The sequence below is a fragment of the Macaca mulatta genome, chromosome 2 (assembly GCF_049350105.2).
Source record: "Macaca mulatta isolate MMU2019108-1 chromosome 2, T2T-MMU8v2.0, whole genome shotgun sequence".
NCBI lineage: Eukaryota > Metazoa > Chordata > Mammalia > Primates > Cercopithecidae > Macaca > Macaca mulatta.
Window position 1 is genome coordinate 35,435,003 of NC_133407.1, and position 24,874 is coordinate 35,459,876.

Here is a 24,874-nt window from a genome sequence, read left to right on the forward strand (position 1 = left end):
AAGCTCTACCTCCCGGGTTTACTCCATTCTCCTGCCTCAGCCTCCCGAGTAGCTGGGACTACAGGCGCCTGCCACCTCGCCCAGCTAGATTTTTGTATTTTTTAGTAGAGACGGGGTTTCACCGTGTTAGCCAGGATGGTCTCAATCTCCTGACCTCGTGATCCACCCGTCTCGGCCTCCCAAAGTGCTGGGATTATAGGCTTGAGCCACCGCGCCCGGCCAGTGTCTAGGTACTTTTAATCTGCTTTGTCTAGGGACTTTTAATCTGCATAATCATAAGATGATGGCTGTCTAGATTAGTGGTTTTTGAAGTGTGGTCCCTGGACCAGCAGCATCACCATCATGTGGGAACTTCTCAGTAATGTAAATTCTTTGGCTCCACCCCACACCCAGTGAACCATAAACTTTGGAATTAAAGCCCAGAAATCTGTGTTTTATTGAGTCCTCCAGGTGATTCTGTGTGTGCTAAGGTGTGAAAATCACTGCTTTATACAGATGAGTATTTAAAAAGTCAGCTGTAAGAACACAATTAAACCAAAAGTCCCTGCTTCTCCACTACTCAGGTCATGGTATATTATTCATTTCCCACCTCATCCCCATCCTAGATGGGAGGGGATTATAGTGGTGGTCAAGCAAATGACAAGAGTGACAAGCAAATGACAAGTGGGACCAAGCAGCAGCCACAGTGGAAGTCCACAGAGACAGAGTCCTCTCTGGCTCCCAAAGCTCTAGTAAGGCTCTGGATTAAAGACAAACTTGAATGCTCCATTTCCAAAGCATGGTGCTCTATTATCTGCATCTGAATCACTTGGGATACTTGTTAAAATGCAGATGTCAGGGCCCCCCTCAGGACCGGATGAGCTGAAATATCTGATGGAGATGCTGAGGAATCTGTGTTTCAACATGCACTGCTGGATAATTTTGTTTCTGATGCACAGTAATGGTTGTGGACCACTGACTAATGCAGTGCATCTCAGTGATTACTGTCCATCAGAAGCTTGTTACAAAAGATTCTTGAGCTCCACCCCCAAAGGTTCTGGTTCAGTAGGTCAAGGGTGGGGCCCAAGAATTTGATTTCTATAATGCTCTCAAGTGAAGCCAATACAGACCACACTTACAGTAACATGTTCTAATTTTGTTATGAACCAGGAATTAATAAACTGGGCAGATAGTAAACCATTGCACACAGAGGCTGAAAGAGACTTTCAGATTCATCAAGTCTAATATCAGATGGTTGAACTTCTTCCACGAAATCCCCACCAAGTGGGTCTCTTTGAATGTTCTACCAACAAGGATCCCACTACACCAGAGATGAACTTACTTAAATCAGATCAATCACCCAACTATCAACTAAGCACTTACTGTGTGCAAGTTCTCTATGTTAAGTGCTAATGAAGATAAGTGAGTTTTCTCAGGGAGTCAGGGAACTGTAAAGATTACAGCTCTTTTGTTTTCATTTAAATATGTGTTATTATTGTGGAACTATTAAACCACACCATTGTTCGTTCTACACATAAAATGAAAATAAAAATCAACAAATGTTCATGATTACTTCCATTAATTTTTGCTTTTATTTTTTTCCCATAGCTGGGCATGGAGCAGCATTATGAACTTGGAGAGTATGTAAGAAAGAGATATAGAACATTCTTGAATGAGTCCTATAAACATGAACAGGCAAGTTGGGGAGCCAAGAGTGGGAAGTTTGATATTTGAAAGAATTAAAATAATTCTGCATATATAAAAGTGCTTTGCCTGTTTCCCAAGGGACTTATACAAGTCAGAGATCTTGTTTACAAACATATTCCTCTTTATGCAACATTTTGTTCCTAGAAATTTTGGAATGTGAGTAATTTCAAGATTTTATGAATACCTGAATAAATACTTTGGCTTGACAAGTAGCCACTGCTTAATTGAACTCATTTGTCAATTCAACTATTGACCAACAAGGTTGCTTTGTACCATGATCATAATATTGCTCATTCCTTAACAAGTATTAAGATTCTGATGTTAGGCCGGGCGCAGTGGCTCAAGCCTGTAATCCCAGCACTTTGGGAGGCCGAGACGGGTGGATCACGAGGTCAGGAGATCGAGACCATCCTGGCTAACACGGTGAAACTCCGTCTCTACTAAAAAATACAAAAAACTAGCCGGGCGAGGTGGCGGGCGCCTGTAGTCCCAGCTACTCGGGAGGCTGAGGCAGGAGAATGGCGTGAACCCGGGAGGCGGAGTTTGCAGTGAGCTGAGATCTGGCCACCGCACTCCAGCCCAGGCGACAGAGTGAGACTCCGTCTCAAAAAAAAAAAAAAAAAAAAAAAAGATTCTGATGTTAGCACAATGCCTGTAACATTTCACTGTGGGTGTCCCGTCCCTTCTCTAATACCTTGGCAGCTCTGCAGAAGAAAACCTCATGTTCCCTTTACGTTCGCTTCTGCTTTGATTTTCCTACTCTAGGTTTACATTCGAAGCACAGACGTTGACCGTACTTTGATGAGTGCTATGACAAACCTGGCAGCCCTGTTTCCCCCAGAGGGTGTCAGCATCTGGAATCCTAACCTACTCTGGCAGCCCATCCCAGTGCACACAGTTCCTCTTTCTGAAGATCAGGTCAGTATACTGGGAAAACCAGGAGATTTCAGATGGACCTAGAATGAGGAAGGCAGGCTACTCAGTAGTTGTGGATTTGGGAGTCTGGATACTCCTTGAACTGTGCAGTTTTAATTCTTTCTTAAATAAAGATACAAAGGACAATTTAGGACATGGAAAACCCTAGCTAAGAGAGAGTAGGAACCAAATTTATCTTTGGATCTGTATGATCCACATTGTTTTGCCACTCTTGCAACTCTTGGCAATTTGCCGCCTCATCGTCACACACACACACACACACACACACACACACACACACAGAGAGAGAGAGAGAGAGAGAGAGAGAGAGAGAGAGAGAGAGAGATTAGTCTTCCAGTGTTCTGCCTTTAATTTCCAGGCTTTTGGTACCCCACACAGGTTTCTCCTCTCTCCAGATTATCCAGAGATCTCTATGCTGCCAAACACTCCTCCACTCATGAAAACCCACGTTCCTAGGTAGAGAAAAAAGAAAGATTTGAGTACATAATTATTGCCCGACATTTTATATGCGTCATCATGTTACCTTTCATAACAACTCTGAATGGATAATATTCTTGTTCTCCTTTTATAGTAAGGGAAATAAGTGCTTGGAGAGGTTAAATAACAAACAAATTGGTCCAAAGCCACACTGCTGGCAAGCATCACTCTGGGATTAAAACTAGGCCTATTTCATTCCAGAGCAATTTTCTTCCCTATAAAATCGTGATTCTTAGACTTAGCTGCATATTAGAATCACGTGGGTTTTTTTTAAAAAGTCCTGATGCCCAGGGCACTCTCCATAAGAAATCGGAATGTCTGAGGGTGGACCCAGGCATCAGTTTTTAAAAAATAATCTCCCTCGATGATTCCAGTGGGGAGCCAAGTTTGAGAACCAGCACTATAAACCAAGCTGCCTGAATGGGGCTGTTTTGAGAGAAACTCTCAAACGTATTTACACAGGGTGGGACCGACCAAGCACTCTTTAACCTTTTCAGAGGAATTGGTATTTTTAAAGTAGTAACAGATAAATCTAACTAATCTTCCAGGTGTGGAACTTAAGGCTATATGCAAGAAATAGTTTTGGACAAAGAATCCCTTCCTAATTTCCCTGCAGTCCCATCATAGGCATGACCATCTCAACTCTTTATGGCTGAAGCTTAGCCTGACTGCTGGACCCAGACTTTTGCCCAGTGACCTCTGGGGTAGGTTACTATCCTCTTTGCCCTGCCAGCACCCCTAGAAATTTGACTTAATTGCTGCATCTAGGGACTTAAGGATTTTTCCCAAATGCTGTGTAGAAAGTCACTGGAGGTAAATCTACTGCAACCATTTTTCTGCTGTTTCTTGAAAAGACAGGATGATTTATTTACATCTCTTTCCCTTCACAGAATCAGGAGGGAAGTATTATGATTACCAGTATTCTTAAGCATTTGTGAATATTTTATTCTGAAAAGAAAAATAATCACTTTTAGCAGCCTTTTCTGCAGAGATAAAGACTAGAGGTCGGGTGCGGTGGCTCATGCCTGTAATCCCAGCACTTTGGGAGGCCGAGGTGGGCAGATCAGCAGTTCGAGACCAGCCTGGCTAACATGGTGAAACCCTGTTTCTACTAAAAGTACAAATATTAGCTGGGCATGGTGGTGCACGCCTGTAATCCCAGCTACTTGGGAGGCTGAGGCAGGAGAATCACTTGAACCTGGGAGGCAGAGGTTGCAGTGAGCCGAGATTGCACCATTGCACTCCAGCTTAGGCAACAAGAACGAAACTCCATCTCAAAAATAAAAATAAAAATAAAAAGACTGGATAGCAGCACCAAAATTTAGCAAAATGTAGAACACAGCAGCTATTTAACCGTTAATCCCGAATGATAGTAATTAAATTACACAGAAAGAGAATGCAGGTGCCAGTAGAAGAAGAGGAAAGAAACAGGAAAAGTGAGGGAGAGAAAGAGGGAAGCAAGGAACATTATCTACCTATGGCTTCCATCTATCTGATTCACTAAGGTCAAAAAAATTATCTCATATCAACTAAGAAGTCTAATGAAACCAGTCAACACTAGCTTATTCCCAGCAATTAGCTATGCCGAATGCTGTAGAGAAATAGGAGGCCCAGTTTTTCTAATGTATAATTTGTCTGATGAAAGCAAATAAGCATGTGTGAAATGTGTAGAAGACATTATAAGATGGCGGGCAATAATTTCAAGTACAAACCACATATGCTGGGTGAAGTCAGAGAATGAGACATACGTGCAGTTACCACAGGGCAGTCGTTCAGGTCTTCAAAAAAGAGTGAGAACTTGAACCAGAACTCAGAGGAGAGGGAGGAAGAAGAGGAAGGCAGCAGCACAAAAACATGACCGTGAGTAAATATGTAGAATCCCAGTTCTTCTGTGCCCAGAGTTCATATTTAGAAAGAGAATGAAAATAAAATTGATTATATTGGACACAGATTAGATAATCCAAATATAATAGCCAGGAGGAATCTTGAGAAGAAGGGCTGGATTTGAAGTTGGAAAACCTACGTCTGAGAGCCAACAACCACTTCAGATATATGACCTTGAGTAACCTCCGTAAATCTCAGTTTCCTTTCTGTAAAATGAGAAAATAGCACCCACCTAACTTCTTCTTAGGGATTTATGAAAGTCAAGTTAGTTCAAAAATGGAAAATACACTGTAAACTGCAAAATTCTGGACAGATGTCTCGGTGATTATTCTGTTTATTTTCAGCCTGACTCAATTTGTGGATGAAAAAAAACTAACATCCAGAAAGTAATTAATTAAAATCAAGGCCTTTTAATGAACAGTCTTGTGCTTTTTCTCTCAACAATTTAATTTCTCCTGTGGAAAAATTTGAAAGCCATGCATGCAAATTTAGACTAAAGCAATGGACCTAAAAGAAACCTGTATACATTCTTCAGTATTATGCACATGTGATGAGTGGTACTTGTGGGCACTTGCCTGACAATAGCTTGGAAGGAAAAGACACTGGAGCCCCAGAGAATAACTATGAAGCAATTTGGGAATTAAGAAATAAGGCCTGAAATGAGATGGTAAAAGATGTTAGAGGAAGAGAAGCAAGGTAAGACAAGGTGACACACAGAATCAGAAATGATGGACAGGAAGCAACTTTTAAAATAATTGTTTTCTGAGTAGCTACTAATATGCCAAGCCCTGTGCTGGGCATTGACATTGCAGCAGTGAACAAAACAGACACGATCCTCGCTCTCATCAAGTTTATGTGTTATAGAAAATAGATGATAAAGAAGTAAATAAAATAATGTCCAATGGCGATGAGTTACTGGAAAGAAATGAAATAGATCAATATGATAGAGACTGGCGCAGGATGGCTGGAAGAGGGGTAGAAGTCAATTGGGGAGTGTTCAAGGCAGGAAACAGTTTTATGCAGAGCTCCTAAGCCAGTGCCTTCCAGGACAGCAAGAAGGCCCACAGCATTGCTGGAGAGGAGTGACAAGGGACAGTAATAGGAAAAGAGGGCGGTGCAGTTCCTAGAGGAATTCATTTTAATATGATAGAGGCCGTGGAAGGATGGCTAGAAGAGAAGTAGAAGTCAGTTGGGGAGTGTTCAAGGCAGGGAACAGTTTTATGCAGAGATCCTAAGCCTGTGCCTTCAGGGACAGCAAGAAGGCCCTTGTAACATATACAAGTTTAGCCTTGTACATGTTAAATTTGAGGAAAAAGAGAAACATCCAAATTAGTTATTTCTATCAAGGGCTAGAAATACAGGACTAGTCACAGATGGAAAGTAAGGGCAACAAAATAAACTTGGGAGCCACAAACCTGTGGGTTATAGTTAAAATTACAAAATGCTGTCAAATTTTAATTAATCTTAGGAAGATCACTTTGTCCTCACAACAGGTTTTTGAAGTATATTTTTCTAAGTATTTAGTATGTTCTCTTATTTTAACAGTCTGCAAATTTGCAAAAACTGAAGTCAATGAGTGATTAATTGACTTACGATTTTTTCCAGAATCAGATTCGTTTCTCCATATGTACACATGTTGGGGTGTGTGTGTGTGTGTGTGTGTACAGATGTGCACCTAGTGCAAGAAATGAAACGGATTGGGGAGGAAGCAAGATAACAGTTGTTCACATGGAAGATCAAGAAGTGTAAATATTTACCAACAGCACAGTTATATCACGGCAAGTTTATGAAAGAAAAAAAAAGAATTTTCATTTCTGAATACATATCCTACTATTTCAAGACCTGTAGATCATTTGATTCTTTCTCCCCAGTTTTGGAATTTCCACTCGGCTCAAAACACATTTGAATGTTTTATTAAGGTTGCTTGGACCTAATGAGGCTTAAAATATTGCTGCAGCATATTTAGCAAAGTCCTTCTGACTCCTAACGGTTTTATGATTTTTCTCTTATCCTCAGTTGCTATACCTGCCTTTCAGGAACTGCCCTCGTTTTCAAGAACTTGGGAGTGAGACTTTGACATCAGAGGAATTCCAGAAGAGGCTGCACCCTTATAAGGTTAAAAGCTAGTTTTGTTTAGTGGTGTACTTGAGTGTGAGGGCCAAGACACAAGATGAAGCTTTGGCTTCTTAAAAAGATGGGACAAATACATCTGTCAGTGGCTGGTTATAGCAATGGGTTAGAATATTTAATGAGGGGGGTCATCACTCCTGCTTCCCTTCCCTGTACGGGGGTCACAAGCGGATAGACAGGCCAGTCCTTTTGAATCCTTTACTCATGGCCTTAGGAGGAACCAGGTGTGAGTAAATGGCTGGATGAGAATAAATACAAGTCTAAAATTACCTTCCTTATTCGGGCTGAGGGGCTGGGATTATTGTCTTCATATACAAAGGCTAGTCCTTTTTTGTTTCTACGTTTCTATTTTGCAAAATACTCATTTTCGGCACAATACAAAAGGTAGATATAATGCTGTGTACTTTTTAAAATAATCTTTTGAATGAGTAATACATTCATGCTGTCCAAAAATTAGAAAATCTAAAAAGGAATACAGTGGAAGTCTTCATGACCCCACAGATAACCACTAGCATTATTTCCTAGTAGTCTTTTATGTATTAATTTTATGCAGTCTTTTATGTATTTTATGTAGTCTTTTATGTAATATTTCATACGGTCTTCCAATTTCCTTATGCATATACAAACATAAAAATATATTCTGATAGTTTCTCCTCTTGTTACACGAAAATGGTATACTATTCACGGGGCTGGGCACCTTGGTTTGGGGTTTTTTTTTTCCATTTAACTAAATATATTGGAAATATTTCTATATCTGTATGTAAAGAGTTTCCTCCTTTTCTTTCTTTTCCTTTTTTTAACAAATGTGTAATATTTCTATTTATGCCATAATTTATTTAACCAGCCCCTATTGATATGGGTCATTTTTCAATCTTGCATTTTTACAAACAGCATGTATAAATATCTTGTGCATCTAAATAGTTTCACAAGAATACCTGTGGGATAATATCCTAGAAGTAGACCTTCTGGGTTAATTTGAGATATTATTAGTTTGCCCTCCAAAGAGGTTTTACTACTTTCTACTTCTATCGGCACTGCATGCAAGTGCTCATTTCTCCACAACTTTGCCAACAGTATGTAAACCACTCTGGGGATATTTGCCAATCTGGTAAGGGGAAAATAATATCACTAGAAGCATCCATCCCCTCTAAAATTAGGAATAAGACAAGGAAGCTCACTATTATACCTACTGTACAACATCGTGCTGTAGTACTTTTTTTGTGTGATGAGTGAGTTTGGGCATCTTCATCTAGTTAAATGCCATGTTTTGGTTTGTTTTCTGGGGTTGTATTTCTTTTTTAACTTTTATTTTAAGTTCAGGGGTACAAGAGCAGGTTTGTTACATAGGTAAATGTGTGTCATGGGGGTTTGTTGCTACAGATTATTTCATCACCCAGGTATAAAGCCCAGTACCCATTGATTATTTTTTCTGACCCTTTCCCTCCTCCCACCCTTCACTCTCCGAGAGGCCCCAGTGTGTGTTGTTCCCCTCTGTGTGTCCGTGTGTTCTCATCAGTTAAATGCCGTTTGTATTTCCTTTTATATCAATATCCCTTGACTATTTTTCTTTTGGATGATTGATTTTCCTTTTACTATAAGTTTTTAGAAGCTTTTTTCTATGTATTTTAACATTTCTGTCTGTAATATTTTGTGTGTGAAAAAAAAACACACTCAACGTGCTTTTTCCTGTTTTTCTCGCTTGACAACATCAATCAACACAGACAGAAGACTTCTGTGACCAAATACGGGGTATCTCTCCCCACGAACAGGCCGCCTGTTCTGTAGTGGACACCAGCTGTTGGCCTCCAATTCAGTTCTGACACCATCTATCTGGAGATAGCATCAGATCCTACAGGTTGAGGGATCAGGACCCAAAACTGGCCACCCCCAACCTGCCACCTCAGACGTAGATGAAAGTCCAGACCTCCAAACTTCTGAGAGACTGGCTTTAAGTTGGGGTTCCCAAGACTTCCTCTTTGGGTTCGATCAGTTTGCAGGGGCAGCTCACAGAACTCAGGGAAACACAGTTACCAGTTATTACAAAGGATATTACAAAAGATATAAGGAAAAGGTCAAGGAGCTTGCCTGCCTTCTTCAGGATCACCACATTCCAGGAACCTCTATGTGTTCAGCTGTCTGAAGGCTCTCTGAACCCTGTCCTTTTGGGCTCTTTATGGAGATTTCATTGCATAGGCATGATTGATTAAGCCATAGGCTGTTGGCTATCAACTTAAATTTTAACTCCCTCCCCTCCCCAGAGGTTCTGAAGTAGGGCTAAAAGTACCAATGCTCTAATCCTGGCCTTGGCTTTCAGGTGACCAGCCCCCATCCTAAAGCTGGCCAGGGACTGCCAGCCATCAAGCAATCATTAGCATGCAAAAAGACATATTTTGGAGACTCCAAGGATTTTAGTAGTTCTATGGCAGAAAATGGAGATGAAGACCAAATATAAGGCCGGGCACAGTGGCTCATGCCTATAATCCCAACAATTTGGGAGGCCAAGGTGGTTGGATCACCTGAGGTCAGGAGTTCGAGACCAGCCTGGCCAACTTAGTGAAACCCCGTCTCTACTAAAAATACAAAAAATTAGCCAGGCATGGTGGCAGGTGCCTGTAATCCCAGCTACTCAGGAGGCTGAGGCAAGAGAATCACTTGAACCCAGGAGGTGGAGGTTTCAGTGAGCCGAGATGGTGCCACTGCATTCCAGCCTGGGCAATAAGAGTGAAACTCCATCTCAAAAAAAAAAAAAAAAAAAGATCAAATATATATTTCACAATATCACACATAATGAATGGCATTTTTTTTAAAAAGTTTGTCTATTAACTGCTTACCGTGTTCTTGTCATGTAGGTTCTGCATCGATGTATTTTTACATGGCTTCTATATTTTGAGTCATGTTTGGAAAAGCTTTCCCCACTCCTAGGTTATAAAGGAAGTCTGCAATGCTTTCTTCTAATTCCACTCTAGCTTCATTTCTCATTTATATATTGAATTCATTTATAGTTCATACTGGTGAGGAGGTATGAAGTATGTATCCTGTTTAAGTTCTTTCCTGGAAGATTATCTAATTGCCCCATCATTATTTATTGAAAAGTTCATTTTTTCCCCACTTATTTAAGCTATTATATATTAAAATTCCCATATGTGTGGGGCCTATTTATGTAATTTTTATTCTGTTTAATTTTTTATTAGCCAAAACTTGGGTTTTAATTATTAAGACTTTATAATATGCTTTAATATCTAAAGGGCTAGTCATCCCTCATTGCTTTTTCTGAGTTTCCATGGCTATGTTTTAATTTTCTTTGTGGACTTTAGAGTCAGCTTCTCTAGTTCCAAAAGTATTTTTTAATTTTTAGTATTTTCATTAGGATCATATTAAATTTATTTAACTTAGGGAGAATTTGCAACTTTTCACTGTCAAATCTTCCTTTCTAAGAATATGGTACATGTTTCTGCTTGTTTTATCTTAAAGACTATTTTAGGGTTTTCTCCATATATGTCTTTACATTTTTTGTCAGGTTTGTTTCAGGTTTATAGTATCTCCAGTTTTCAAAAATGTGTACCTCTGATTTCTTCCTTTTGCCTATTTGCACTGGCCACTACTTACAGTATAATGTTATGGGCAGTGTTGGTAGTGGGTATGCTTGTCTTATTTCTGATTTTAGAGGAGTTTTCCTAATAAGCATACAGGCTTTTAAACTAAAATAGACATATTTTTATCAAATTAAGGAAGTATCCACCTTTCATATTTTCTTGAGTGTATTTTTTAAAATCAATATTAGTTGTTTAATCTCCTGAATGATTGTTTTAACATTTTTAAATATAATCAAATTATTTTTCTCCTTGGATTAATTACAATGATTGATTACATTCATAGATTTACCAGTGTTGAACAGACTTTACATTTCTCAAATCAAACCCATTTCCTTTTATGTGACATTGAATTACTTCCTATTATTTTATTTACACCTTTTGCATTGATATCGCATTGAGCTAATAGTTTTATTTTGGGGGCAACCTTTGTCAGTATCCGTGTTACACTTAATTCATAAGAAGTTTTTGAAAGTTTTCTTTCATCTTCTATGCTCCAGAACAGTTAAAATAGCATTAGAATAATTTACTCTTGAAAAGCTTGGTAGAATTCCTCTATGATAGTCATCTGGCCCTGGAGCTTTTATGTTTGAGAAAATGGCAGTAGGAGCTCTTTAACAATAATTTCTATGTATTTTACGAAAATCTGCTGGGGTTAATATTGGCAAATTGTAGTTCCCTAGAAATTTCATCCATCAGACAGACTATCTTCCAAAAGGCTTCCCAGAAATGGCTGCCAATTTCAGCAATCAGATAGCTGAACATTGGGTCTCATTATTGCGACAATTCAAGAAACACTCAGAACCTAGTGAAAGATTTGCATTCCATCCAAGTTTTATATGTACAGCCAAAGACCAAGTCCTATTTCTGTTGCATTTTCCTGGATGCTTTGGCCTGAAATATGCTTTCTTCTCTCACCTGGGACATATTTACACATGAGTTATACTTTACTCACTTCTAAAAATAATCTGAGGCAGTGCACTTCAATCCAATTCCAGCACACACCAGGAACATGTGACAGAGAGCCAGCATCTATCTACATTTTAAATGTAGTAAGAAGAAATCATCAATTTGTGTTTGTAAAATTCTTTGGAATGGCATTATCGTAACCAATATTACTGGTGCATTTTTCTGTGAAGAACGGTGGTTCTCAACAGAGGCACATTTGCCTCACAAGGAACATTTGGCAATGTCTGGAGACATTCTGGGTTACACAAGTGGGAGATCAGGAATGCTACTGGCACCTAGTGGGCAGAGGCCAGGATCCTCCGAAACATCCTGTAAGGCACAGGACAGCTCTCCACAACAAAGAATTGTCCAGCCCAAAATATCAACAGTGCTGAAGCTGAGAAACCTGTATAGGAATTTTTCTTTCTCTGTTTGTGTTTCAGGATTTTATAGCTACCTTGGGAAAACTTTCAGGATTCCATGACAAGGACCTTTTTGGAATTTGGAGTAAAATCTACGACCCTTTATATTGTGAGGTAAAAGAAAAAAAAAATGACAGGTTAACTTGCAATCTGATTTTATGATTCATGCTTATTTTGAAATAGATGAATATATTTTCTTTTACTTCTTTATGAATGTATTACTCCTACTTCTTTCGACGTTGAAACATAATTCACAACTTCCTTAGATTAACTTGAAAATGCTAACTTCTCTTTTCTCTCTATTATTATTTATGTTTTCGCCCTTTGGAAAATTACAAGCAAAACAGCTTTTCTTCTATGAGTTTCCACTTTAGTTTTTTCCCCATTTGGATTCAGTAGGAGCTTATTCATTTTGCAGCCACTCAAAAATGCTGAGTTCCTGTCCTGGGTCTTAATGAAAAAACAATGTTGGTATAAAGAAAGACGGGAAAATTACCTGATTTCCAAATGTAGAAATAAACAAGCAAAACACAAGCCAGGCTATTTATCTTTGCTTACCAGGAAAGAACCTCTTTCTTGCTTTGCGATGCACTTGAAATATCCTTTGTGGCCAGATAAATTATGATTGTTTTTCAAGGTTACATGGTGTTTCTCACTCACCATGCTCCACCTTCTGGTACTCTCTATTCCTGTTTTCCCAACTAGTTCACTAAATACGGGGCAAGATTCTGACCACCCACCTAATTCATATTGATTTCTAACTCTGAGGTCATCATGACAGTCTAGGGTCAGCAATTACTTCCGCAGTCCTATCTTAATAACAGATGACACAGTTTGCCTCCATCCACCCTAGAGTTAATTGACCCAATCACATGCTACTTTCCCAGTATTTTCACTTTATCATCAGCATCTATTTCAGTGAAAATTCGTTAGCCCTGTAAAAGACTCTTCAGTGAAAGCAGGAGCCCCCATTTTCGTTCCAGTCTTGATTTTTTTTTCTTCCTTATGACAGTTTGATCTGAACTATTCCAAAATGTGGTCATGTTACATGATATCTTTTCCAAATCTCTCTCACTTATTTCCTCTGTAGGTCACTCCACTTTGGTCTCCTCTTTCACGAACTCACTTTCTCTCTCTCTTAATCCTGCATTTGAAACTGGGGGACTCCTAATCAACTCTTCCTAACGGGTAATAAATATTGGCACAAGGTGTCTACCTGCCCTGCTTGTACTTATTCATTCATTTTAACAGATATTAACCAAGTATCTACTGTGTGCAAGGTGCAGGCTTTCCTCAAGAGTCAGTGAACTACAGCCAGGTGTGGTGGCTCCTGCCTGTAATCCCAGCACTTCTGGGAGGCTGAGATGGGAGGATCATTTGAGGCCAGAAGTTCAAGATGAGCCTGGGCAGCATAACAAGGCACTACCTCTACAAAACACTTTTAAAAATTAGCCACGTGTGGCCAGGTGCAGTGGCTCATGCCTGTAATCCCAGCACTTTGGGAGGCTGAGGTGGGTGGATTGCCTGAGCTCAGGAGTCTGAGACCAGCCTGGTCAACATGGAGAAACCTCATCTCTACTAAAAATACAAAAATTAGCCAGGTATGGTGGCGCATGCCTGTAATCCTCAGCTACTCAGGAGGCTGAGGCAAGAGAATCACTTGAACACAGGAGGTGGAGGTTGCAGTGAGCTGAAATCGTGCCACTGCACTCCAGGCAAGGTGACAGAGCAAGACTCTGTCTCAAAAAAAAAAAAAAAAAGCACCACATGTGATGGCATGCACCTATAGTCCCAACTGCTCAGGAGGCTGAGGTGGGAGGATTGCTTGAGCCCTGGAGTTTGAGGTTACAGTGAGCTGTGATGGCCACTGCATTCCAGCTTTGGTGACAGAGCAAGACCCTGTCTCTGAAAAAAAAAAAAAAAAAGTCAGCAAACTAGACCTTGACAGGGGTAGGGGAGAATATATTACTGAAGGCTCCAGAAATATATTGCCTTTCCTAACTGGCCCCTCAGGTAGCCCATTCAGCTTTTAATGAAATATCATTTAACTCTATCAGGTTCATAGAAAGATTTCTAACCCTTTCATAAAGGAATGAGGTATTATTTCCCTACTGCACCCTTACTCTACAAAATATGAGCCACCCACTGATCCAGAGTTAAACCAAAAGCTATGGGCTGGGTAGGAATGGACAAATTCATTTATATAAGCTTCTCTTCTGAAAGTCAATACCACTACTTATCACAATATGAAGTTCTCTTAGAAAGAAATGGCAGGACAAGCAAGTCTGGCCCTACTAGTTCTTGTGGGGTGAAAAAGGATAAAATAAGTCAACAAAGAGGACAGTCATACAAATACACATACATTTTTCTTCCTTTTTCTTTGCTACAGAGTGTTCACAATTTCACTTTACCTTCCTGGGCCACTGAGGACGCCATGACCAAACTGAGAGAATTGTCAGAATTGTCCCTTCTGTCCCTCTATGGAATTCACAAGCAGAAAGAGAAATCTAGGCTCCAAGGGGGTAAGTATTAAAAAATGAGAGGAGCATATTGGATTTGTGGTTGAATGATCTGGGTCTGAGTCCTAGTCCCTCCACTAATCAATTGTGTGATCTCAGACAATTCACTTAATCACTCTTACACCAGCTTCCATTCTGCAAAATGGGGATATTAATGATTCCTACTTCATAGACAGTGAGTATTAAGATGAATGTATGTATTTAAAGGGCTTAGAACAAACAGTACCTGGTACATAATACCCTGTCAATCAATGTCATATGTTAGTGTAATCATAACTATTACTCACTCAGGCCCTTAGTTTTCTATCTGGAAAATGAAAGCCAAAGCTAAATGATCCTTTCCATCCCTTCCAGATCAAGAATCAAGGATCTTTGTCTGAGTCCCATGAAAATCAGTTGTGTCTTGTGGCCTATATGATGAATTTTTCAAGTGGGAGGTATGACAAAAGTGGCCTGTTTTCCTGAAACCCTGAGTGGTAGTCATTCTGAAAGCTGATAAAATATATTTTTCAGGCAAATTGTTATATTTTTCAGACTAATTATGCACTATTAAAATACGTTGCAACTGACAAGTTTATAACACAGCTTGAAATTTTTCATTGACATTGAAAGCTATTGAGAATTATTTATCAGTGATGCCTCTTCTTGGTTAGAACTGGCTCTTTGTAGCACAGGACACCCTGCCATATGAAGGCAGACCCAGGCAAGAGGATGCTGGATTCTTGTAATCAGGATAAGTGGATGGAAGAAAAAAGTCAGAACCAGCAAAGACAAGGACAGATGTTGGGGCCTATGAGAGAAACTGGATGGGCAGGCCAAGATACCAAATGGGGTGTCAGACTCAGATGTGGTTATCATAGGTATTAAAACTAGGGATAAAGAAAAAGAGAAAGTCCATCATGTCAGGTTGACATAATGAGGAAAGTCCAAGCCACAGGAGATGGTCCAAGTCAGATTGGCACACATATTCGAGGCATTTTGAGATTAATAAAATCGCATCATGACTCCAGCCATTGACAGACACTATTCACCATAGCATCAGGACAAGTCCATCAAAATCCCAAGAGAATGCCTAGAGGCAAAGCATATTAGGGCTGGACCAGACTCGGAGGTTGTTCACTGAGGCTACTTAACTAGGGAAAAAATTCAAATCACTGACCAGAAAAGGAGTCAATTATAGCTAGAAAAGCAGGGCTGCCCAACAGGTATAAAGAGTGAGGCAAGCTGTAATTAGGGGAATGAGGTATGAAACCAGGATGGTCAGGAGCAAATACATGTGAGATGAATAAAGTAGGTTGGGGCAAAAAATTTTTGACAGTGGCCATTAATGACATGAGGATGTTGTAGACCTGCTATTACAGAAATCCTGATTGCATGGCACAGAGACAGACTTGGTAGAAATGTGCAAGTCCTTACTTCACATTAAACACATGAGCAACGAGATCCAGCCTTGAGGAAGGGAGAGCCTCCAGAGAGGAGTCTTAGATGGAACCTGGAGTATTGGAAAAAATTACCAGGCAGGATACATATTGTGTATATGGGCAGAAGCTCAATCTTAAGTGCTTAACAACAAAAGATGCAGAGGGTGCCATGGAAGCCACATAAGCACTCAGCCTAATTTCTGGCCCACCAGGTGCCAGCAGTGTGACTCAGTTGCAAGCCCCATCAGATGGTAGAAGTGGGACTTCTAATAAATAAATCCCAATTGGGTTGGGATTTATTTCCCCCAACCTAGTTATGGCGGATTCAGGCATCTAGCCCCTCAAGACTCAAAGTGCAGTCTACTTTTCAGCATCAGCATCAACTACCACCTGGCTAGAAATACAGGCCCCACTCCCAAATGAGTTGAATCAGGATCTGCATTTGAATAAAATCCCAGCATGCTTTATACTAGACGGGAGTTGACAGTAGTCTAACAGTAGATGTAGAGATGTGTATATATGAATAAGAAATGGAGTTGCTCCACTTTCCTCATGTTTCCTCTTTTATTCCCCTTGGCTACTAGAAGATTACATTTGGGAGAAGCCACTTCCCCTCTCTGGATCTCTGTTTCACTACCTATGAGGAGATTAAACTAGATTGTGTCTATAAAAGTCCTTCTCTGAGATGTTCCCTGATCTTGGATTCTAAAGGCTGGCACTTGTATGAAACCAGCAGTCCTGCTTTCTGGAAAAAGTCCAGCACCATTGTTAAGCAGGAAATTTTCTCCTGTGTGGTTCTGCCAAAACAAAAGCTCAGACTATTATTCAGATCTGGCTGGGCAAGAGAGATTTGTCAACTACGTGTTCATTCAATGATGAAACAGCTGAACACAGTCCGATACAGAAAACACACATTGTCTAGGTGACAAAGAGTAATGTGGAAACATCAGGGCCATCTTCTGGCCTTTGCTAGTTCTTTGGTTAGTTTGTTTTGTTTTTGTTTCTTTGTATTTTTTGTTTGTTTGTATGTTTGTTTTTGAGACAGGGTCTCACTCTGTCCTCCAGGCTGGAGTTTAGCAGCATGATCAGGGCTCACCGTAGCCTTGACCTCCCAGGCTCAAGTGATCCTCCCACCTCAGACTCCCAAGTAGCTGGGGCTACAGGCATGCACCACTATGTCCAGCTAAAATTTTTTTTTTTTATTTTTTGCCAAGACAGGGTCTCTCTATGTTGCCCAGGCTAGTCTTGAACTCCTGGGCTCAAGCGGTCCTCTACCTTGGCCTCCCAAAGTTCTGGAATAATAGGCATGAACTACTGTGCCCAATCTAAGTTTATTTCATCATTTAACTTCAAGGGTGACACTGCTCAGTAACACACACACACACACACACACACACACACACCCCAAAAAAAAAATCCCTGGGGCAAATTTAGGACCATATGGCTGGTCATATCAGTGAAGAGAACTCTTCTTGCTCTAGGCCAGAGGTTGGCAAACTACTGCCTGTATGCCAAATCCAGCCCACTACCTGGTTTTGTAAATCAAGTTTTACTGAAATACAGCCACACTCATTCATTTATGCGTTGTCTATTGCTGCTTTCATGCTACCACCGCAGAGCTGAGTAGTTGCAACGGATTTTATAACCCACAAAGCCTAAGACATTTACTCTCTGGACTTTTACAGAAAAGTTTGCCAACCTCTGCTATAGACTAGAAATGAAGGAAGTAAAGTTTATGTCTTCAAATCAATGATATTTCGTCTAGTTTATAACGATTTAAAAAGGATACAACAGATAACTTTGAAGCTAGCTTTCCACCACAGCATGGTCTAATGATTACAAATAAAGGTTTTGACACAGGACATGCTAGATTTAAAGCTCTCCTTCCCTGCTTACAAGTTGTATAATCTGATTAAGTTGCGGAGCCTCTCTGAGCCTCAGTTTCCCCTATAAAACAGAATATTGATATTCCAGAGCCTGAAGAGAATCATGATAGTCACCCCAATCACTCCTGGGATAAGGCTGTAATCATCCCAGAACCAAGAACTGATATATTCATTACCAAAACTGCAGCCTGACCAAAAGGCACTTGTTGACAAAGGGCAAGTTGCTGACTGCAGGTGGCTGTCATGGCTCCCAAAAGCTTGGCCACAGAGTTTAGCACCAATATGACATGTTAATCAAGCTAAAGTCCCTAATGCATTCCACAGGGCAACCCTCTCTGAGAGGGAGGGATTTAGACCTATTAGACATGTACATTCAGATTATCCTGTTCATCCTCAAGGAATTTCCAGCATCTACAGAAACAGCAGATCACCTACCTCATTAATTAACCCCTTTTTATACTCACTGGTGTATACAGACCTGTCTCTTCTTACTGTTTTATGAGTTTTTGGAGGGCAGGGACCAGGTCTGATTCTCCTAGCACAGTATCTGGCCCATCATAGCTGCTCAGTATGTGTTTGCTGAGTGGACTACAGAACCTGAGATTATAGTCAATCTGTTAATAACCCGCTCATTACAACACACACATACACACACACACACACACACACACACACACACACACACACACCCTACTGGTCATTCTCAGCCAGGAGAGCACATGCAGGGTAAAGAGACCAACAGAGACACCAGATAGTTATAGATATCTCTGAAGCAACATGTCCTTAAAACAGGATTTGTTTTGGCACCACAAGGTACCCCACAGCCCTCAGTGCCTACAAATAGGATAAATACTGTACGCTCTGTATCTGTCTTTCACCACCTGAGGAGCAACAGCAGTTAGGTGTTCAGATGTAAAGTGTGAAGAGCAAAAGTTTCCTCTACTGAAGACAGACAGAACCTCAAATGAAAGCTAAAGATGCTGGCTGTCCCCCACATAGTGACACCTAGGGTAACGTGGAAAAATGATCCACAGAGAATAGTCCATGATCTGTACAAACATCCAGAGAGCTGCTTTCTCCCATGGCCTCCCACAGGTCTGACTGCCAGAGAGTAGAAGCAAGACGGGTGAAAACAGAGGAGTACCCACTGTGCTGTCATTTCAGGTCTGCTCTGGAGAAGAACATGGACTAAGAATTATCTTTTATGATCTGAAAAAGCTGTCTGAAGTTCCTTCCAAGTTTATCAGCCTCCTAATCTGAGCTTTAACAAAACCTGGTATGGTACAGTCCTAGTGTGGCAGTCCAGCTTTCCTCACCTGGCTGTATGAGTCACTTAATATCTCTGGACTTAGGATTCCTTACCTATAAAAGGGTTGAGACATAGGATTCGGTTTTTTAAAAAGGTATGTAAACCACACGACCTAACACAGATGCTCAACAAAATTAGATCTTTGCCCCACTTCTTAAGTCATGGCAGGGAGGGTCTTCAGCTATGAATTGACAAAAAGCTAATGAACTAAAATAGAAGCTTATGTTTGGTTCAGTTTTGTTATTGATTCATCTCCTTTAAGGTGTCCTGGTCAATGAAATCCTCAATCACATGAAGAGAGCAACTCAGATGCCAAGCTACAAAAAACTTATCATGTATTCTACAGTAAGTATTTTTGTCTTCATTTAGCATCTATTTGTTCAAGTGTATGATCTCTTGAAGCACAGGACCTCATCTTCTTTATCTTCATTTCCCCATCACCTTGTACGTAGTAGGCATTGCACAAAGCTTTTAGAATTAAATGCATCATTCTGGCCTTTAAGGGATTTATAATCTAAACTAACAAGAAGACAAACATAAACACTATACAAAACAGTATGGAAATGCCATGCAGGCAAGTGCTTTAGCGCCTCAGAAAAGCTAGGCATCCCTTCTGTTCCAAGAGGGTGGAGAAGAGAAGCAGAAAGGATTCCTGGACAAGGCAGCACATCCAACACATCAAGATGAAAGGGCTTAGTAAGTGCTCCTCACTAGTGTGTAGGACAAATAAAGTGAATCATTAGGACTTAGGTGGAAGGCCAGGAGTAGTGCGTGGAAAAGGTGGTACCAAATTAGTGGACAACTGTGCTGCTCAATATGGAATCTAGTAGCCACAAGTAGCTACTTACATTTAAATTAATTATGATTAAGTAGAATGAAAAATTAAATCCCTCAGTGTATTTGCCACATTTCAGGTGTTCAATAACCATATATAGCCAGTGGCTACTGAATTGGACAGCAAAGATATACAACATTTCCATCATCGAGGAAAGTTTTTTAGACAGCCCTGCTATAAAGTGTCAGAAGTTTATGCTGGATGGCAGCTGAAGGGCCATGTTGTCCTGCTGCTTCTTTGTTTAATTGTAGAAAGAAGCAAGGAAACAAGGGAGAACCCCCTGTCAGTGTTGGCTCAGGGAAGGCAGGGCAGGAGTGACAGGATAGGAGCAGCATTTTGGAAATTAATTATTTTGTAGAATGACTGGATGTTGGGAACAGGATATGGTGTAGAAAGCTTTTGTGATAGTCTAGAAAAATGGGGATGTGGCCTAAAATTAGGGCAGTGACAGGAGAGGAAAAGAGGTGAGCCAGGTTATAACGAAAGCTGAGTGTGCATTCTCAGTGATGAATTGGAAGTAGGTGGAAGACAATGATGTGGAAGGTGAAGCCCCAGATGAAGTCTAGTTTTCAGTTCTCAGTGGCAGGAAGGAGGTGGTCTTGGGCTAGGTAAATGTACCGATTAGACAATAGGTTTGAAATGCCACAGGGGCATCTAAGCGGAAAACTTCAGATGGCAAAGAGAATAGAAGGAGGAAAGAGAAGAAGGACTGCAACTCAAAGTTAGAGCGACATTTGGGAGTAGAAGGAAAACAGAGCAAGAGATCTTAGAACAGGCTTTCATCTTGGAGAAGCCAGGGAGAGAACAGTCTGAGAAGCCAGGGAGAGACACCGTGTTGGGGGAAAATTCTGCAATTGTATTATACATTCAAATAGCTGCCCATGGCGTCTGGGATGAGCAGGTAAACAGGACATAGCGTGCTGACTCCTTTCACTCACGTCTCCATGACGAAAGATTTCTCAGCTGCGGCTGGAGAAAGAAAGTCATGTTTTTATTCATGCAAGAAGGTGAAAGAGGTGACTGAAGTTTGCTTATTATCAGGAGCCCTAAATGGTATAGACTAGGGAAATAGCCCTGGGCAGGAGCAGAGTGCTTCCTGGAGACAGACAGGCCTGAAATTAGTCATTTCTGCCAATTTTTGTAGTGTCTAATCTGATTTCTAGTTTTAACTTATGGTGTGACTTCCAGCATGTCATATCTGTAGCCACTTTTTTTCTCTCTCTCTCTATTAGATTACTTCTAACCCCTTTTGAATATGTGCATACTGCCAAACAGTTTAGGCAGCCAAATGTTATCCCAATTTTGTAGATACGGAAGTTGAGGATTGCCTAAGATTACATAGCTAATCAGTGGCAGAAAGGGGGTTGAAAACCACTCCCCTATACCTTCCAGACACTCTGGGGTAAACATTTAGCTTTACAATTATTTTTAAATTGTACCCTATACTTTCTAGTATTTTATCTTCCCTAAACATTTAAACCTCATATATTCTTCCACAACTTTAAATCACAGATGATGCTAATCTATAGAAAAATATAATCTAGCATTAATGTGTTTGAAATACTTTGAAAGTATTTCAAAAAGGCACAGCACTTAAGGAGACTTGATTCAAATTTACTTTCTTCCATTTTTGGGTTATATGACATTAAGCAAGTTGCTTAATTTCCCTGGGTCTCAATTTCTTCATCTTTTATTATTATTTTTTAAATTATTTTATTTTATCGAGATGGAGTTGCACTCTGTCGCCTTCTGAGTGCAGAGGTGCAATCTTGGCTCACTGCAACTTCTGCCTCTTGGGTTCAAGCAATTCTCCTGTCTCAGCCTCCCAAGTAGCTGGATTTACAGGCCCACGCCACCACACCCAGCATTTTTTTTTTTTTTTAGTAGGGATGGGGTTTCACCATGTTGGTCATGCTGGTCTCGAACTCCTGACCTCAAGTGATCCGCCTGCCTCGGGCTCCCAAAGCGCTGGGATTACAGGCATGAGCTACCACACCCAGCCAATTTCTTCATCTTTTAAGTGGAAATAATGATACATATCTAAATCGTACTGCCTAGCACACCGCTAATACGCAACCAAAATCTTTCCTTCTCTACTTATTAAGTCATTATGGGGCGCATGGGAAATTGAATTGAATCAGAAGCCATCATGGTGCTCTACAAGTGTTTCATACCTATTGAATGTGAATCTGAACAGGCTTGATAAAATTGATTTCAATCTCTGTAGCATGACACTACTGTGAGTGGCCTACAGGTGGCGCTAGATGTTTTCAACGGACTCCTTCCTCCCTATGCTGCTTGCCACTTGATGGAATTGTACTTTGAGAAGGGGTAAGTGACTAAGTGCTTTTCAAAACCAGTATCACTGGACCTTAGGTTTCATTATTATTATTTTGGGTTAAGGGTTGTGTGCCTGTTTGTCTTTGATTTGGTTTTATATTCAGAGGGAAGAATGGTGGTAACAAGCTCTTTGCTAGTCATGTTTCTTTTTTCTTTTTCATGAAGACTTTTACTGGAAAATAACATGCACAGTAGATGAAAAATTCGGGAAATAGCCTATGTAATAGAAATTACATTTTTAAAAAAATTAAGGTATTCTAAGAAGTAGGCATGTATTATATATATACTTGGCAAGAGAAAAATTTATTGATGGTTATATAATATCTTTTAAATTAAAGAATTCAAACATATTCATTCAGCTTCTGATGATTCATATCCACAAGTCAAGATTCTTAAACTTCTAACTGGTGTCTACCTCTTTGTGACCTGGTGTGGCCCTCACCAGATGACCACGGCTTATCTTGAAAACGCATTAGAAGGGTCAAAGTTAGAGTAGCCAAGTGTCCCAGTTCACCCAGAATTGACCCATGAAATCTGGTGTTCTCAGAACATGTGAATTTCATTGTTAAAACCAGGAATGTCCTGGAAAAACTGGGGAAGAATTGATTATCACAGCCAAGGTCATGCCAAAAATGTTTATCTGCTGTGACAATGACATTCTCATTGGGAGGAGAAGAAGGAGGTGTTTGGGACAAGTTACCAGACTTCATGGGATATTATTAGTGAAATAAGAGCAAGGAAAGGGCTGAGTTAAGGCAGTGACCCCAGAGTTTATTTCAGGATTAGTCAGGGAGATCTATTTTGCCTTTCCCTCAAGGCTTTCACAATAGCTGCACCCCAACCTGACTGCAGTTACATGGGGACCTGGCTCAAAAGAACCCATGCTTGTTTTAATGATCTGCTGTTGCCATCTTTAAATTGTAATAATGTTTAAGCAATGGGCCCTGTATTTCATTTCGCAAATTTTGTAGTCTTGGATGTAACTTTCTGGCCCCTGAATTTGTAGAGTAAGAAAGTAACAGCACAGAGACTTCATTCTCAACCAATATCTTCACTGCTTACAAAGAGAGTTCTTCACAGTTAGAGAATGGTAGATACATTCTTTATTGAACCTCTAACTAGGTGTCAGGCACAATGAACTAGAACTAAAATGTGGTCTTAGTTAACCTTGCTCTCAAATATCTAGAGTCAGAGTGGAGAGATAAGACCCACAAAATGGAGATTGGCCAAATAGAGCAGAAAATGGGAATGAAAGGACTAGTGACATACAACCCTCTCTTAATAACAAGTCCAGCACAAGTCTGCCCTTCAAAAGGCCAGTTCTGGGCACAGAGTTAATAAATCCAACCAAATTCCAGGATCAGCTTCAGGAGCAGGCACCATCTCCTTTGGGATAAGACAAGAGAAGCTACTGACTCTACTTGTGCCTCCCTGTTTTCTGGTTTCTGGACCCCAGTGGTCCAGAGCTTGCTTTCTGGATGCACAGAAGCATTTTCTCCCACTGAATTGCCTTCTCTTACCACCCTGAGTTAAATCTATATTATGAATCAAGTATGGAGTATTTTTTCAACTGAGGGCCAGTGACATACAGAAAATAATTAACCAAGGGTCACGTAAAGGTCAAGACCAATTTGTTGCTATATTAGGATTTTTTTTTTTTTATTGGCACTCTAGGGGAATATCAAAGGTTAAACATGATTGCTTTTAAATTAGGAACAAGGAGGCTTCGAGTTAATAAATTCTGTCTAAGCCTGCTTATGGTGATCCTGGCTGTGAAGTGATCTCACATTGTCTTGTGAGAAGATATGGAGAGAGACAGAAAGAGAGAATATTTTAGATTTTCAGCCACCTTAAATATGTAAACTGTTCAGGTTGTAGAAAAGGTAGCTAAAAATATTCTTTAAAGATTTAATTTTGGGTTAGATAGAGATTTAAAATCATAGACTATATAAAATAATTCATTAAGTTAATATTGCTTTGTTTCACTTTTACATTTTATAAAATGATTTTATCTAAACTCTTTGTATGCATCTTTTGCTTGTGTCTTCACCACTGAAGCCAATTTTGAGTCTTTTAAAATTGTTTCCCACATATATTCACTAATAAGGGTAATTTTGTCTTCTATATAGATGAACCTCACATTCTTGAAGGCTTAACCCAATGAAAGTTAATTTCACACTTATCTAACAGTACAATGCAGGTGTACATTAATAGATGGGATTCACACGTGGTGATTCAGGCACCCAGGGTTCCCTTTTTGGACCTACAGTTTCAAGAGTGCCATGCTCACTTGCAGGCAGCTTGTAGAAAGGAATGAAAGGGTGAAGGCAGCAACCTGCTTATCAACCACGTCAGCTTTTTAAAAGAGACACATATCATTTCTACTCACTTTCTACTGGCTAAATTAGTGACTTGGTTCCACCTAGGTACAAGGGAGTCTTGGCAATGTGGTCACTTCTGAGCCATAATTCAATTCTATGGAAAGAGAATA

General features: G+C 40.2%; 1 protein-coding gene across 1 annotated transcript in view; it reads left to right on the top strand.

Moving 5' to 3' along the window:
- The window catches only part of ACP3 (acid phosphatase 3), a 54,735-nt gene that overhangs the window by 11,800 nt on the left and 18,061 nt on the right, over positions 1–24,874 (top strand). Inside the window, exons 3-9 of the mRNA XM_015132139.3 lie at positions 1,588–1,674; positions 2,452–2,604; positions 7,000–7,098; positions 12,095–12,187; positions 14,463–14,595; positions 19,471–19,553; positions 22,271–22,374. Coding sequence (XP_014987625.3) covers positions 1,588–1,674; positions 2,452–2,604; positions 7,000–7,098; positions 12,095–12,187; positions 14,463–14,595; positions 19,471–19,553; positions 22,271–22,374 — 752 coding nt within the window. The remainder of the gene's footprint in view (positions 1–1,587; positions 1,675–2,451; positions 2,605–6,999; positions 7,099–12,094; positions 12,188–14,462; positions 14,596–19,470; positions 19,554–22,270; positions 22,375–24,874) is intronic.